At 37.2% G+C, this 15,919-nt stretch overlaps 1 protein-coding gene across 1 annotated transcript in view; it reads left to right on the plus strand.

Moving 5' to 3' along the window:
- The window catches only part of PPFIA2 (PTPRF interacting protein alpha 2), a 618,303-nt gene that overhangs the window by 280,596 nt on the left and 321,788 nt on the right, over positions 1–15,919 (plus strand). The window contains exon 3 of the mRNA XM_039497350.1: positions 429–491. Within this exon, the coding sequence (XP_039353284.1) occupies positions 429–491 (63 nt within the window). The remainder of the gene's footprint in view (positions 1–428; positions 492–15,919) is intronic.

The raw sequence follows: 15,919 nt of genomic DNA on the forward strand, positions 1-15,919 counted from the left end.
CAAGTCAGAGAATGTGTTTTAATCTGGAGGAGGATATCCTGCATTCAGATATAACAAAGAGGTTGAATTCCTGCTTTAAGTGGAAAGCTCAACTTATACGTAACCATAGAGCTGTGACTGGCACCTCCATAATTAACTTTTGACACTGCTTCAGACTTCTGCATTCATTTCTATGGAGGTAAATAATAGGAACTTGCTGACTCATCACAAGACTGCTTTTAGCCAGCCATGATTTTCATACTGTATGTAACAATACTTTCGATTTTTTTGCAAGTTTGGGTTGAACCAGATGAACATTGCATTAGGTCATCTTGTATGAATGAAAATTTAAAATATTCATTTGTTTAACGTGGTATAATTTGAATATACTGTAACACTTCAAAAAATTCTATTCAATTGAGTGGACTCTCTGTTGCCCCCTTTTTCAGATGACGGTTGCTGCTGGTACGAGCATTGAGAATAACATTCAAAGGACCATATCCTGCCCTAATGTATGTTCCACATATCTTGGATTTTTGTATAATTTCAATGCAAAACCTCATTAAATGAATTTGATACTTTGCCATCCACAAGAATCTCATGTATCTCAGGGTCACCACATATTATACTACAAGTGGAGGTTTCAGCCTATCAAAATGATGAATTATTGTAATTTTTTCCTATCGGATTTGACAGCTCAGCTAAATAAAGACTAGGATGATATATTCACAGCTACTTCCAAGTTTACCTTGCTTCTCTCCCATCTGAATACTCCTGTCAGTTGAAATCAGTAAAATAGAAATAAGCAAAATGAGAAAAGTAAGATGAGGGCACATTTATTCTACTTTACATGGTTCTGTATTGGACTTTAAATATATCTCATACTAAATTTGGAAGGAAACTTTATTTTTTCTGTATTGTGTGACTTAAAATGAAGGCGAGGGAGGAGACACTAGTGATGGAAGGACAGAACAAGAAACCTATATTTTTGTTAAAAAGAAACTGTTGATTCACTTGTAGTATAATAGCTAATTTATTTTTGCAATAAGCTGTTCCACAAGTGCGAACACAGTGGCCCAAAGCCTGTCCTCTGATACACAGAACATTAGTGGGAATTCAGCACATACTCTAAGGGCAGACTTTGGCTCTCTGTCCTACACTATGTATTGAATAACTTGTATACTGAGTATTACTTTCTCTTGATAAAGATCAAATTTTTTTGTGGGGGAGGAGGCTGTTGATCCTGAAATTCAAGAGTTCTTATTGCATAAAATGTAATCCAGGTAAGTATGATATAGTTAGACCATACTGCTAATTAAGCATCAAATGATTATTATTACTATTTTTGATATTGTCAAGATGAAACAGCACAGGGGATACTGAGCCACCCCAATCTCTCAAAAAACAAACAGAAACCCCTAGTTTAACGTGGAAACTTTGTTTTTCAAGGAACATAGAAGTTTCCAATTTTCTGTAATGGATTAAACTGATTTGTATCCTGCTTCTAGCTATTTGGATCACCAGTATGTATTCCTGGGCATCTATTTCAATGGGCCAGCAAAAACACTACTTGATTAGGAATTGCTTTCTTGAGTTCTAGTTACAGTTTTATGTGATGAAGCTAAAGACCATTTCAGTGTATAAAATATCCATGTAGAGTTTAGTCAGGAGGAATGGAAGAAGATGCCATGGATGTATAATGCCAGATTGGTTTCCAAAGTAGATGATCCTCTCCCCATATCCAACCTAACTTTAGCTCCTTGAATTGGAGGACTTGAACCACAGGCTTGGCAGTGTACAATAATGTTTCAAACTCATACACAAAGGCTAGTACTATCACTTTAAAGAAGCATAGGAAGGGTAACTTAAACTTAAAAATAATTGATAAAGAGGTCTTTAAAACTAAGGAGGATTTAAAGTATACTTCTTCCAGAAAGAAGTCAAAGATACAGACCACCCTACATCAACCTTCTACTCTTTGGGTGAAATCTTCCACCAATGAAAGCAATGTGAGTTATTTTATTGTCTTCAGTGGGATTAGAATTACATCCTTTGTCCTCAAGAAAGGATGAGAGGCCTCAATGATAAGGCAAAATCACACTCACCCCCACCATTTTCTGTCTTCTCTGACAGCAAAGTTTTTTTTCCAAAAGAAACAAAAAGGAAGTTTATGAATCCCTCAGAAGACATTGAGGTTAAAACATACGAATTGTACATACACAAATGTCTAAGGAATTGGAATATTCTCTTAACTCAGTGAATAAGAAGAGTTTTAGTGACTATTTCCCAAAGGTGAAATAGAGGACAAAGTATTTCTTATCACAATAACACTAATAAATCTTACAACAGTGTTGGGAAAATCTGGGCCCTAACAATCCTTTCTGAAGTCTCTTCACAAGTTAGAAAGAATTCCCAAGCCTAGTCTCTGAGAAAGAGAGCTAGCGCCCATTGTGGATTCTGCCTTTACTGTAAACACTATAAAAAAGCCTTTCATATTGAAAGTTAATGTTTAGAACAAAGATCCCATGTATAGAAATAATCACAAGATACTCTCACAAGGTATAAAACTTCCAGCTCAAGTTCTTAATGTGGTGATTCACTCATGCCTTACCTCTGAACTCATTGCAAAGTGGCTTTAAGATCTGATTTTAGGGCTTGGCTACACTTGAAAGTTGCAGCGCTGGGAGTTACAGCGCTGGTCGTGCAGCTGTGCAGGAACAGCGCTGGTGTGTGGCCACACTCACAGCTACCAGCGCTGGTGTGTGGCCACATTTGCAGCATTTGCAGCGCTGTTGGGAGTGATGCATTATGGGCAGCTATCCCAGCATTCAAGTGGCAGCAACGCGCTTTTCAAAAGAGGGGGGTGGAGTGGGGTCTAGTGTGACAGGGAGCGGGGGGAGAGAGAGAGAGTGGATTTTTTGAGCCAACACTGTGTGTTTAGCTTCCTGCCTTGAAAAAATCAGAAAATGTTTCCAACCCCTTAGTCTTAACTCTTAATTGCAAACAGCCTGCATCCAACACGACTCCCCGCTGTTTCACTCACTCCCTGCCTGCCTCTCATTTGATTGTTTACAGCCAGGTACAGATTGATCACAGCAAACAGGAGCTCTGTTTGTTTTTTAGATAAGCAGCACCGGCAACGGAGCTCCACGCGGAGCTCGTTCACAACAAAACAAAGAGAGGCTGCATAACAAAACAAAGAGAGTAATTTAGTTAAAAGCATTCTGGGATATCTCCTAATACCCTGGAGGCCAATTAAAGCGCTGGTGTGTGGCCACACTTGACGAGCAGTGCTGGATCACCAGCGCTGCAATACTTATTCCCCAAGCAGACCAGGTGTTCAGCCAGCACTACAGCCAGGGAGTTGCAGCACTGGATGTGCCTTGCAGGTGTGGACAGTTACTAATTGCAGCGCTGGAAAGCCTCCACCAGCGCTGCAACTTGCAAGTGTAGCCAAGCCCTTAGACTCTGACTATAGAAAGAAATACAGTAAATCCAAAATTCCTGTAGACTTAATTGCTCTGGCTGCTGACTTTCACTTTTTCACTGCTAATGCAGCTACAGAGGCTCTTTATGGTCCTATTTAGAATGTCGCTTTAATGAGTAGGTGGAAATTCCCTGTGGTTCAAACTCTGGTCAGATGATTTTGTGTGTAACTTAAATCAAATGGCTTTTCTCTTCGAGGTGCCATACGCTTTTTTAAAGAGAACCTGGATGCTACCATAAAAGGGATTAATGCAAAAACAGTTGCGCTCTTTGACAGATACCTCAAAATAAAGGAAAAATTACCTAAGGAAGGAACCCCATATAGGTTCTGTGGTATGACAAGATATACAAATCAAGTCTATTCCAGCATTTCTCCTGCTTGACAGAACCAAGGCAGAGTAACCTCCACATCAGTCTAGAGAAAATTGTCTTTATTTCTAATGGTCTTTTCCTACTAAAATTACCTTTAGGGATCTGACACTCTTCCTGTGTCACAGAATAAATAAATACATCACCAAAGACAAAATTATTATATTTATTATCTCAAATAGTTACTTCTTAGAATGTTGGAAGATTCCTTCTATCTAGACTTAGTAAAATAATATCTCATATGTCAAAAATTGGCAAACACATAATAAATCTTTTAGCGCTTGATCCTGCAAACACTTCTACATTTGAGCAACTTCATGCACATGAACAGTCACACTGAACTCCAAGGGAATTCTCACATGAGGAAAGTTACTAGGGACAAAGGTATCACATTATCAATGCAGTACCAGATACACAGTCATGTCAAGAAATATATTCTATAGTTCATAATTTACTGGAAATCAGGATGGGGTTTCGACCAGGTCTTGACCTCAGATAGCTAAAAATTCCTAGAATACAAAATAATCTCACTTCAGTTGACAATTAAGATGCATATCTGCTTATACTATACCTACTGTCTAGCTGAAAGCCATCAGTACTTCACTATGTTTGTTGTAGGAAACTTGACATGGTCTTGATTCACATTACCTTTTGGTCTAGCCTAGCTCCATGGTGTGTTATAAAACTGATTCTCCCAGGGTCCACAGAAGTTTTCATCTAATTTCATATAAAGATAAGCTAATAAAAGCTATTTCTTTCTGTAGCTGTTCAAGAAGTGAATCTAGTAGTTTTGACTTCATCAGCTATAGGTGTGTTAGTGAATTTAGAGCTCCCTAACTCCCTCCCTGTAGCTCTGCGATTAGGCAGTTAGTTTAACACAAAAAGATACCCCTTGTTTCCTAGTCAATAAAGGATAAACTGATCTTTGTAATCTGATCTTTCCAAAACTAACATAAAACTTCATCCAATGTTTTTTCACTTCTTCACCTAAATTATGATGATATGCCTATGGACAAAACTGCACACTCGTCCTCTGATACATATCAGGGCTCAATAGCCTTAGCACCTGGAACTTCTTGGGCCATAAGAGAGATTAAACATGATGCTAACCAATTCCTGCCACGATCCCTGGTCACAAAGAACTTGATAAAACTGATATCATCCAAAACTGTCCACGTCCACCTAATAATAGCTCTGAGAAACGCATTATCAACATCTGTCCACTATGAAGAGCAGCCATTTACTACGATTGTTTTTGTCCTAGGAAAGAGTCAGTTTTTAATTTGCCCTTTATCTTTAGTTTTTTCTTTAATATTCTTTATTATTATTTATAACAGACCTCATTTTAAATTTTATTTTTAGAAATCCTAGTTAATTATAATATATTAGTTGGTTTGTCTTTATCTAGTATTTTATTAATTTTCCAAAAACCATCTAGCAGGTTGATATGAGGCATGACATTCTCTGATACACAACCTGTGTTGGTTTGTTGCTTTCTGGTTATGTTTATCTAAGCTGTCTATTAGTTTATCTTTAATTACACACTTGGTCAGTTTCCTCAGACTGAGTTGAGGTTTACTGGTCTGTAATTCTTGTGATCACTTTGCATTCCTCTTCTGGAGATTTGTACTGTGTGAATAATTTTCCAGTCAGGAACAGGTTTTGTTTGTGGTTTTTTTCCCTCCTTGTTAGTATCTCTGCTGTAATAATATCTCCTATTATTATTATTATTATTATTTATTATTATATATTTATTTGCTATTTCATGCTTCCTTGAGAACTCATGGATGAATTTCATCCAGTTCTGATGATTTACTGCACTAAATATTTTCAAATTTCTTCATAAATTCTTCCAGGGAAGCTTAAGATTTTAGAACTTATATTTAACAAAAAGTCCTGGCATTTCCAAAACAAGCTCACAGATGCACAAATACAAAATAATCCTAACCAACACTTAAATGTCCCTCAAGTTTACAATGTCTAGAACAAGGAAGAGGTTTTAATGCTGGCACAAATCTCCCCAAAGAAAGCTTAAACCTTTTGTTTTGGAAGGACCTCTTTTGGGATAAGTAATACTCCTTGGGTCAATGTAGCATACCAATAATGGGGATTACAAAAGCAGATCCAACCCCAAGTTTGAGTACTTTTTGCAGCTCAATCCAAGCCAAAAACTTTGCACATCTCTGTCCCATATACAGAAGGTTTCCTAACAGTTGGTGCTTACTTTTCTATCAATACCAACCTGAGGTGAATATAAACTGGAGAAGTAGAAAGTCTGCAATGCATGTTGTCAACACATAAACCATCCCGTCTCCTGATAATTAGGAAATGTGTAACACTTCAATGTTGTTCAAATACAGTGTTTAAAACTTGTTTATGAGCTATACGCCACAGCCTTTCATATGATAGGTTGTTTGTCTCCTTAGGTTAGAAGAAATTTTCAGTGACAATTTTTATACAGCTGTATATATACAAAAAAAAAAAGTATCCAAACCACACGTTTTATATTGTATTTAACTCCAAACCCAAAACCAGCATACACTTTGAAATATTTAGAACTCCAAATTAAGTGGTAATGATTGGTTTAAGATTGCTGACCCTAAGTTTAATTATCTGGTGCCTTTTCATGTGATAGGACTACATTATTCTGGAATTTTCTCTAGTTTCTTCTAAATGCTGTGAGAAGCACAGGTTTCGACATTTGCTCCCAGGAGAATTGAAAAGTGTGAAACAAGTGCTTTAATATTTTTGTTTGCTCTATAGTGATCCATCTTCCTCAACAGGATGCCCTCCAAAACTTGAAATTTCTAATAGTTGAGAATACATTAGTTCAGCATTTTAATTACATTAAATTAATTAAATCTATTTGTCCAGGGCTTATACTCTTGGTAAGATAGAGCCATAGTATACTTTTGTTTACTCTTCTGACTCCAACCTGATACTTAAAAATATTAAAGGGCGATTAAAATATGTGGATAGGCTAGGTTGAGTATTATCAAACTACACAAAAACACTTTTACAGAATAAACTAAATACAGTAGATGGTACATGTGACGCACTAAGTTTTACTAATATAAAAATGTAAATAGAGCTCTTTTTGATCTTCAACTCTACCTGAACATTATATTGCTAATAGTAACAAATGTAAGAGGCTATTTTAAATATAAAAGGTAATAGTACATTGCCCTAAATGACAGCAACACATGCAAAACTGAAAATCATAAAGGAAAATTGCCATCTGTTCGCACTTCAGGTGCTCAGAATTATGTTTAATATCTTGGTGAAGTTACCAACATTACATGCACAAAAGGTAAAATCTAGTTTGTATGCAATTGGTCTTTGAAGTATGCATCTTCACTGTCTTCCGTTACAGACCCCAATTTACCTTTTATCTCACACAGAGTTACTGTTCTCTTTTTCATTGTTGTAAATAATTTACATCAGAGAAGTTGAATCAACAAATTGATATTATACATAATAAAATGCTACTTATAACTTGTACACTCCCCCTCAATCAGTATTGAACATCTACCGAAGTAGGAGAAGTGTTGTTATGCTGTCTTTCATCTGAAGGGTAAAACCAAGGCCTCGTTCATTTATTTTTGCAAGAATAATGTGCTAGCCTGTCTGTTTGGCTAAAGCCCAATTGAGTCATTACATTTTGCCTACCTAAAATTCCTCTCTAGTTTCATTTGCATACAGCATTCTTTCCACCCTGAATTGCTGGGAAGAGTTGCTATACACAGTTCAAAAGTTGTTGTCTTTTGACCCACAGGAGGATGAACTTCTGTGATGGGTGAAGTGATCACAGAAGTTCATCCTCCTGTGGGTCAGGAGACAACAACTTTTGAACTGTTTATAGCAACTCTTCCCAGCAAAATATAGGTAGGTAGGTAGATAGATACATACACACACACACACACACACACACACTTTGTATAGTTGCCAAGAGTTTTGGCATGGATAAACGTATGCCTTTTAAATTAATACTGGTAAATATACAATGCGTTGAGACTGAAAACTCTATTCTACTTTGCAAACTAGCATTTATATATAGTTGTTCAGATGCTAGGATAGCAGAGTGATCTAGTAGTCAGAATGGGCTGAGAGTCAGTGATCTAGGTCCTATTTCAGACTCTGTCATTAATCTGCTGTGTGACCTTGAGCCTTTGCAAATAGGGATATTAATACTCATTTTTATAGTTCTTTGATATTCTCAAATAAAAAATTCTATATAGGTACAAAGTATTAATTTTTGGTGTCTTCCTGTAAAAAAAAGCAACTTCTTTTTTAAATCACAAAAGTCATAAACTATTATATAAATTGCAGATTTGTTTATGGTGAAATGGGTGACAAATATTCCAAACCATATTAATAATTACCATATTTCTTTGCTTAGTGGGAATTTTGATAACTCATTCCAGTTCATTGGTTTTTTTTCAGATATAAACACCTTATTTTCTTCAAAATATATTCTATAAAAACAACAGCTTGAAATGAAATTATAAAAACTATCAAGAATAATGGATAACAGATTATCCACATTTGTTTTACCTAGAAGGATTTCCTCAGCAATGTATTGTAAACCTCACATTTTATAACAACAGGGCTGGAAATACAGGTTCACATACCAGCATAGTAGGTCAGCTCTTCATCCTTAGATACATTTAGTAGTAAGCAGTGAAGTCCGTCTTATTCCTTTGGACATATAGTCCATATAACAATTCTGTAATAAAGTAGCAAAACTTCCCTTGTGTCCTTTAAAACACTTAGCTGCCACTTTCTGTCCCATAGGTAATCTTAATTATACTGTATGATGTTTGTGAAACTCTTTGGGATCCTTTAGGAAGATTATACTATGAGAGAGGGAGAGAAAAAAAATGGTATGGCAAAATTCTGGCACCTCCAGATATGGTGGTACTTGGTTTTCCTTGACTAAGACTGGTAATTTAATACCCATGTTTCCTTGATTTTCTTTTTCTGTGCCAAATCCTGCAGCTCTCACTGACTTCTGTGAGGTTGCTTCTCTGAATAAAGTGAGCAGGACTTGAGCCAAAATTTATTTAAATTTATTTTCAAACTATTCTGAAGGACTTGGAGTTCTAAGTTTTGCTAGGAAATAGATGAGGGTGTATGTGATAGTGAACTATACTGTACATACATAAAATAACATCTGATGGGCTCATTCTAACTGGCATTAAGAAAGCTGTCTGAAGGTAAAGGAACTAGAAAAAAATAATGTACTAAAAGCTGCTTTGTTATTCATGGTGGTTTGGCCTGTCACTACTCTCTTTAGTAGGCTTTTCAACTGCATTTCAGCAAAATATTTTGTCTTGGTTCAGAGGACAAAGTACTTCTGTATTTTTCTCTGAGAAGGGATATGTAATTGTATGAAAGTCATTGCTCACAACTTGTTTAAAACCTCTGCAAGGTCAGCACAGTACATATTGTTAACAAATATACACAATTCTCTTTATCCCAGCTTAGTTGTTTTCCCTTTTTTCTGGTTCAGCTCATTTGGCACAGATTTCAGTTTCATGACTTCAAAATATCACAGTTGCATTGATCGGAAAGTCACATTCAAGGTGTAAAAATAAGTGTGAATATGTAAACAACATTAACCAGAAAAAGATAAAAAGGATGCAGAGAATGTGACAGAGTTTCTGTTACTTACAATTTTGTAGAAAATTTTGAAGTTGGACTACTTGTGAGGCCTTCTGTAATGAGCTATCTAATATTCCTCTGAATATGGGGGAATTTGTGTTTTTTGCCATTTTAGCTACAAAAAGTAGTTGTTTCTATATCTCTGCAACAAAATAAATGCTGGTTTAAAGTGTATTTCCAGGCAGTATTAAATAACTTGATCTATACTGAGAGTAGGATTGTGAGTTGTCTGGGAAAGTGAGAAGAAAGAATTTGATATGGTGCAGCTGTCAGCCATTTTGTGCCAAAAATGGAAGATGTTTCCTAACCTATATCCCTGGGTCTTTGTTTTGGGTATGTGTATATATTTTGCAGCAAAAATATATTATTAGTCTTGAAAAGTTTTGTGGGATAGGTGAACAGGTTAAAAGGCTTTCTCCCAGTGTTCAGGCTATGATTGCAGCTGAAGGCTTAATTGTCTGGCACAGATGAGTCTTGAGTGTGATTGGGCTGGTTTCTCAGACATTTCTGGGATATATAATTTATGCCTTAGGCCTTTTTTGGTCTGTTTGTAAAGGGCATATTTTAATAAGTAAACTCATCTTCAGTTTCTTTCACAGAACTACAATAAACCTATAAGCATTATTATGCCATGTTCTGTTTTAACCAACTAAAAGGGGAAAAAAATATTAAAACTCCAATTATGTCCTCTTGCTAAGGAGAACATGTCCATTATTGGACCCAGTGTTGCTATACGCTGAGCGCCCTCAGCTCCCATTTAGGCCATGATCCAGCATAGCACTTAAGTCTGTCTCTAAGATTGGAAGGTACAAGGAGGTTTTGTTCTGTTCCTGTGTAGCCCATAGGTTTACTTCATGACATTCTTGAGATTAATTTTCATAAGTAATTTGTGATTTAATGGTCCCCTTTACAGTTTATTCACGTATTTTGTAATTTATTTGGGACTGTATGTGATGGCCAGTGGAGTTCTGTTGGTTTCTTTCTTGGGTTTGTCTTGCAGTAGGAGGCTTCTGGGTACACGTCTGGCTCTGTTGATCTGTTTCCTTATTTCCTCGTGCGGGTATTGTAGTTTTGAGAATGCTTGGTGAAAAATTTTGTAGGTGTTGGTCTCTGTCTGAAGAAACCACCAGAACTCCACTGTTCATCACATACAGTCCCCAGCTAAAACCCCTCCAACGCATCATCAGGGATCTACAACCCATCCTGGACAATGATCCCTTACTTTCACAGGCCTTGGGTGGCAGGCCAGTCCTCGCCCACAGACAACCTGACAACCTGAAGTAACTCTAACTCAGGAACCAATCCATGCAACAAACCTTGATGCCAACTCTGCCCACATATCTACACCAGCGACACTATCACAGGACCTAACCAGATCAGCCACACCATCACCGGTTCATTCACCTGCACATCCACCAATGTAAGAACATAACATAAGAACATAAGAAAGGTCAGACTGTCAGAGACCAAGGGGTCCATCTAGCCCAGCATCTGTCTACCGACAGTGCCAATGCCAGGTGCCCCGAGGAGGACTAACAAGGCAAAAATGATCTGATCTCTCCTGCCATCCCATCCCCATCCTCTGACTAGACACAGGGGAGGCATTCTTACCCATCCCACATCCTGGCCAGCCATTTATGGACTTAGCCACCATGAATTTATCCCCTTTTAGTCCCCCCTTTTATTCAGCCTCTTCTCACTCTCCTCTCTCCTCAGGTAAGGAGTTGTTTGTGCTGTGCGAAAAAGAAGAAAAACTTTTTATTTTTTTTTTTGTTTTGCTGCTGCCTTTTTTTTTTTTTTTCTTTGTCTTATTTATGTAATATAAAATAAGTAAATAACTCTTCCTTTTCCACTTTCTCTCAATATATTTCATGATTTATATATCCTTCTTTAGTCCCCTCTTTCTTTTCTAAAACTTTCTTTCCTCTTTCCTTTAATCTTTATCTCTCTGGGACCTTCCTTAAACCCCCCTTCTTTTTTTTTTTTCTTTCTTTTTTTTTTCTTTTGCTAGAATATTTTTTTTTTAGGAGACATCACATCAGTATTCTGTACACAGTATTCAAGATGCGATGCATTATTATATTATATATATTATTATATATATCTTCTCTCTATCCCCTTTTAAATTTCTCCCTTTTCTTTTGCTTTTTTTTTTTTTTTGTCTCACTGTGTGGACATCTTCAGAGAACTGAACTATCTACTCCAAGATCTTTTTTTCTTTTCTTGACCTGTTGTAGCTAAGCCATCCCCCATTTGTATTTTTGTATAGTTTTTTTTTTTTTATTTTTATTTTTTTTTTATTTTTTATTTTTTTTTTTTTTTTTTTTTTTTTTGTTGCTTTTTTTTTTTTTTTTTTTTTTTTATTTCTTCTTTCTTTTCTTCTTCTTAACTATCTTGAGTAGTTTAGTATCATCTGCTCTGCACTTACCTTCCTCACTGTTTTACCCTTTCCAGATCATATTAATATATATTTTGGGATAGGACTGACTAGACTGACCCTGGGGGAACACACTAGTTACCCCATTAATTTTACCTATTTACCCATTAATTCCCTTTGTCTATTCCCTCCCACAGTTCTCAATCCAATGACATGACTTTCCTTTTTCCACAGCTCCTTTAATTTAGCCATTTGCCTTTGGAGCTTTTGGAGGTTTTGCTTTTTGGAAATCTAACACTACTAACTTCACCCCCCACACTATGTCCACTTGTCCCCCCCTTCCAAGAACTCCAGTTAGAGAAGAGAGATTACCTTTACAGAATTTGAACATATTGCTCAAGAGTTTATGTTTTTTTATTTTTTTGTTTGTTTTGTGTTTTTTTATTTTTTTTTTAATTTTTTTCTAACTATTTTTTGTTAGTCTTCTGTGGCCTGTTACACCCTTCTTTTAAATAGAGCCCCCCCTATTTTTTTAAATATAGCGTTACATTAGCTAACTTCACCTGCCGATTTAAAGGACAGGTTACAAACCTTAGTTAATAGTTCCGCAACTTCACATTTGAGTTCTTTCAGAACTTGGGGTGATGCCCATCTGTCCCGGACTTGTTTTGTTTTTGTTTTTCAATTTAATTTCAAAAACCCTCTACTGACACTTCAAATCTGTGACAGTTCCTCAGATTTTCACACACAAAAAAGCAAGCCAGCTCTTGGGAATCTCTCCCTCCTCACAGAGAAGAAGAGTGAAGACTGAGCAAAAGAATTTTTTTTTTTTCATTTATTTTATTTTCTTTTGTTTTTTTCCTTTTTTGTAATATACACCATCATATGCCAGCAATGCCCCTCTGCTATGTACATCGGCCAAACTGGACAGTCCCTACGGGAAAGGATAAATGGACACAAATCAGATATTAGTAATGGCAATATACAAAAACCTGTAGGAGAACACTTCAGCCTCCCTGGACACACAATAGCAGATTTAAAGGTAGCCATCCTGCAGCAAAAAAACTTCAGGACCAGACTTCAAAGCGAAAAACTCAGTAATCTTGTACTAGTTCTGAAACTCTGGAGTGTGAAACTGATCCAAACAAAGAGAAACTGACCAGCGTTTCCACAATGAGGGGGAAAGTAGGGATTTATGGAGACCTGCTTTTGCATCTTTTCTTAATAGGTTAAGGGTTTGTTACAGGAGTGGGTGGGTGAGATTCTGTGTCCTGCATTGTGCAGGAGGTCAGACTAGATGATCATAATGGTCCCTTCTGACCTTAAAATCTGAGTCTATGAGAAACTGCTGAGCTCCAGTTCATCTGCAAATTTGACACCATCAGCTCAGGATTAAACAAAGACTGTGAATGGCTAGCCAACCACAAAAGCAGTTTCTCCTCCCTTGGTTTTCACACCTCAACTGCTAGAGGAGGGCCTCATCCTCCCTGATTGAACTAACCTTGTTATCTCTAGCCTGCTTCTTGCTTGCATATATATACCTGCCCCTGGAAATTTCCACTACATGCATCCGACGAAGTGGGTATTCACCCACGAAAGCTCATGCTCCAATACGTCTGTTAGTCTATAAAGTGACAAAGGACTCTTTGCTGCTTTTACAGATCCAGACTAACACGGCTACTCCTCTGATAACTGATTCTTACTAATCACTTATCGCATTCAGAAAACTGCTTTGCCATTCTTTACGCATCTAGAAACTGTACCTGTAAAATTCTAATTGTATCTAGAATGAAATAGCTTGTGCTTTTATTTAAAACAAACAAGCAATAATATTGTAATTTTTAAAAATATCTGTCATGTTATTCAGAAGGAAAAATAGCTTAAATGGATTTAGAAAATAATTTTTTGATTAAGCAGCAATAGCGTACTGTGATTTGATTAGCATTACAGAGCAAAGTAGATATTAATTTATTTTTAACTTTTGTAATGCTTGATATGTTCTTAACTTTTACACTCACTGGGATCAGGATTTCACCTGCAGAGTCTGTGGTAAAACTCCTCTTGACTTCATTACGAAGGTGAGGATTTAGCCCATTCAGCATAATTCAGCTTTGTTTATTGATACTTTTTCTTGGTTAAAGTCTGTTTGTTTGTTTGTTTGTTTATATATATATATATATTATATTATATTATATTATATAAAACCAAGGTATACATATATCGGTATATGTGTGAATATGCTGATATTTCAGTTATATATAAATACTTGATTACACAACTTGAATTTTCATTTTGATTTAAAAAAATTACTATCTTTAATTTGTAAATTGATCAGTAAATTAAATTGCAGGTTTACTGCTCTGCTACAAATTATACCATTATTTTTGAGTTGATTACATGTAAATTTTAATAACATTTTAAAAGTGTCTAGGTGTTCCTTAACTGCCAGCATGTTAACTAGGCATTAGAGGTATCACATATAGGGAAAAACATTTTTTTAAATTAATAACCTTGCCCCGGCCCCTCCCCTTCCAAAGATGATGAAATTTTGAAGTGTCTTCAAACAGGGATCAAATTTGGATAAAAGCAACAAATCAGATCATTGCTCATCCACCATAGAGCTGCATTTGCATCTATCCATTTCTGGGAGAGTACAAGGCTCATCAGTTTCCATGGTAGTACAACTCCTTCCAGTGCCCCACATCTGGCAGACCTGTCTCCATGTGATCCAGAAACTGTTCTGGGAAAGAATGCAGCTTCTGGGCAGGCCAAGTGGAGAGGAGAGTGATCTGGAGATGAGATGAAGGGGAAAGCAGCACATTGCCCCTTTTCTGGTTTCTTTCCCTTCAAAAGAGCTATGGTGCCAGGAAGCTGGGAGGGGGGAGGGGATGCTGCCAGTAGCTAGATTGGTATGGCAGCATCTCCTAGAATGAAGGAGACATCTCCCAGAATCCACCAAGCTTGGGAATTATCCCCATAGGCTTTTGTGGAGAGCGGCGAATCCTTCAGCCCTGACTGGAAAATTTTGGACAATATTTACATGGTTCCCCAAAAGTCCCCTCTCACAACTTTTCATATAGGAGGGGGCCCCTATTACATTTATCATATTCGATTGCAGAATTTGGGACCAAAGTGTATAGAAATTGCAGACACTTATACAAAGGTTTACTTCCTGGGAAGGGGAAATGATGCCAATGGTACAAGAAGAATTTGATCAGAAACTATAGGAGCGAGCAGGAGAATAAACAGATAAAGTTTTGCAAATAAGAAAATTAATTGAGGGATGTTTAAATTCTAATTAAGAGATAATTGGTGCTTATTTAAAATCATTTAAGGTAATTACCTTGTAATTAATAAATAGCTATTACACAGATGTAACACAGGTATAAGTTTTAAACAATTTTAAACAAACAATTTGATACTGTACTCAGCAATGTTGATTGTGAAGCTTGGTTGAGGTGGTGGAGTCAGAGGATGAAAGAGGGTGGATCATCCGGCTGCTCCTCTTGCTGTTCTTTCCAAAGTGCTGGGGGGTGCTCAAATTCCGATTCTGCCCCAGGCCCGCTCCCACTCCACCCTTTCCCCCAAGGTCCCACCCCACCTCTTCCTGCTCCTGTTCCACCTCCGCCCTGCCTCTTCCCACCTGTACTCCATCCCCTTGCCCCGAACATGCCATGTCCTCATTCCTTTTCCTCCCCACCTCCCCTGAGCCTCTTGAATGCTGCGAAACAGCTGAGTGCTGCAGGCGGGAGGTGCAGAGAGGGAGGGGAGAGTTGCTGATCTGTGGGGTGGGTGGGATGCGCTGGGCGGGGCAGGATTCCAGTCCACAAATTTAATTAAAGCATTATTTTTTTAACGAGCTCCTTGGGGCACTTTTTGTAGCTGCTGGGGGGCTGCCGGCCCACCCTGGTTCCAATCCCCCATAGCCAAACAATGTTATAAGCAAACATTGCGTAACTTTAAATGAGTATGTTCTCTAATAGATCAGCGATGTCATGATGAAACAATGTTAACCGGGATGACGTTAAGTGAGGAGTTACTGTA

Source organism: Mauremys reevesii, linkage group 1, assembly GCF_016161935.1.
Source record: "Mauremys reevesii isolate NIE-2019 linkage group 1, ASM1616193v1, whole genome shotgun sequence".
In the NCBI taxonomy this organism is placed as follows: Eukaryota; Metazoa; Chordata; order Testudines; family Geoemydidae; genus Mauremys; species Mauremys reevesii.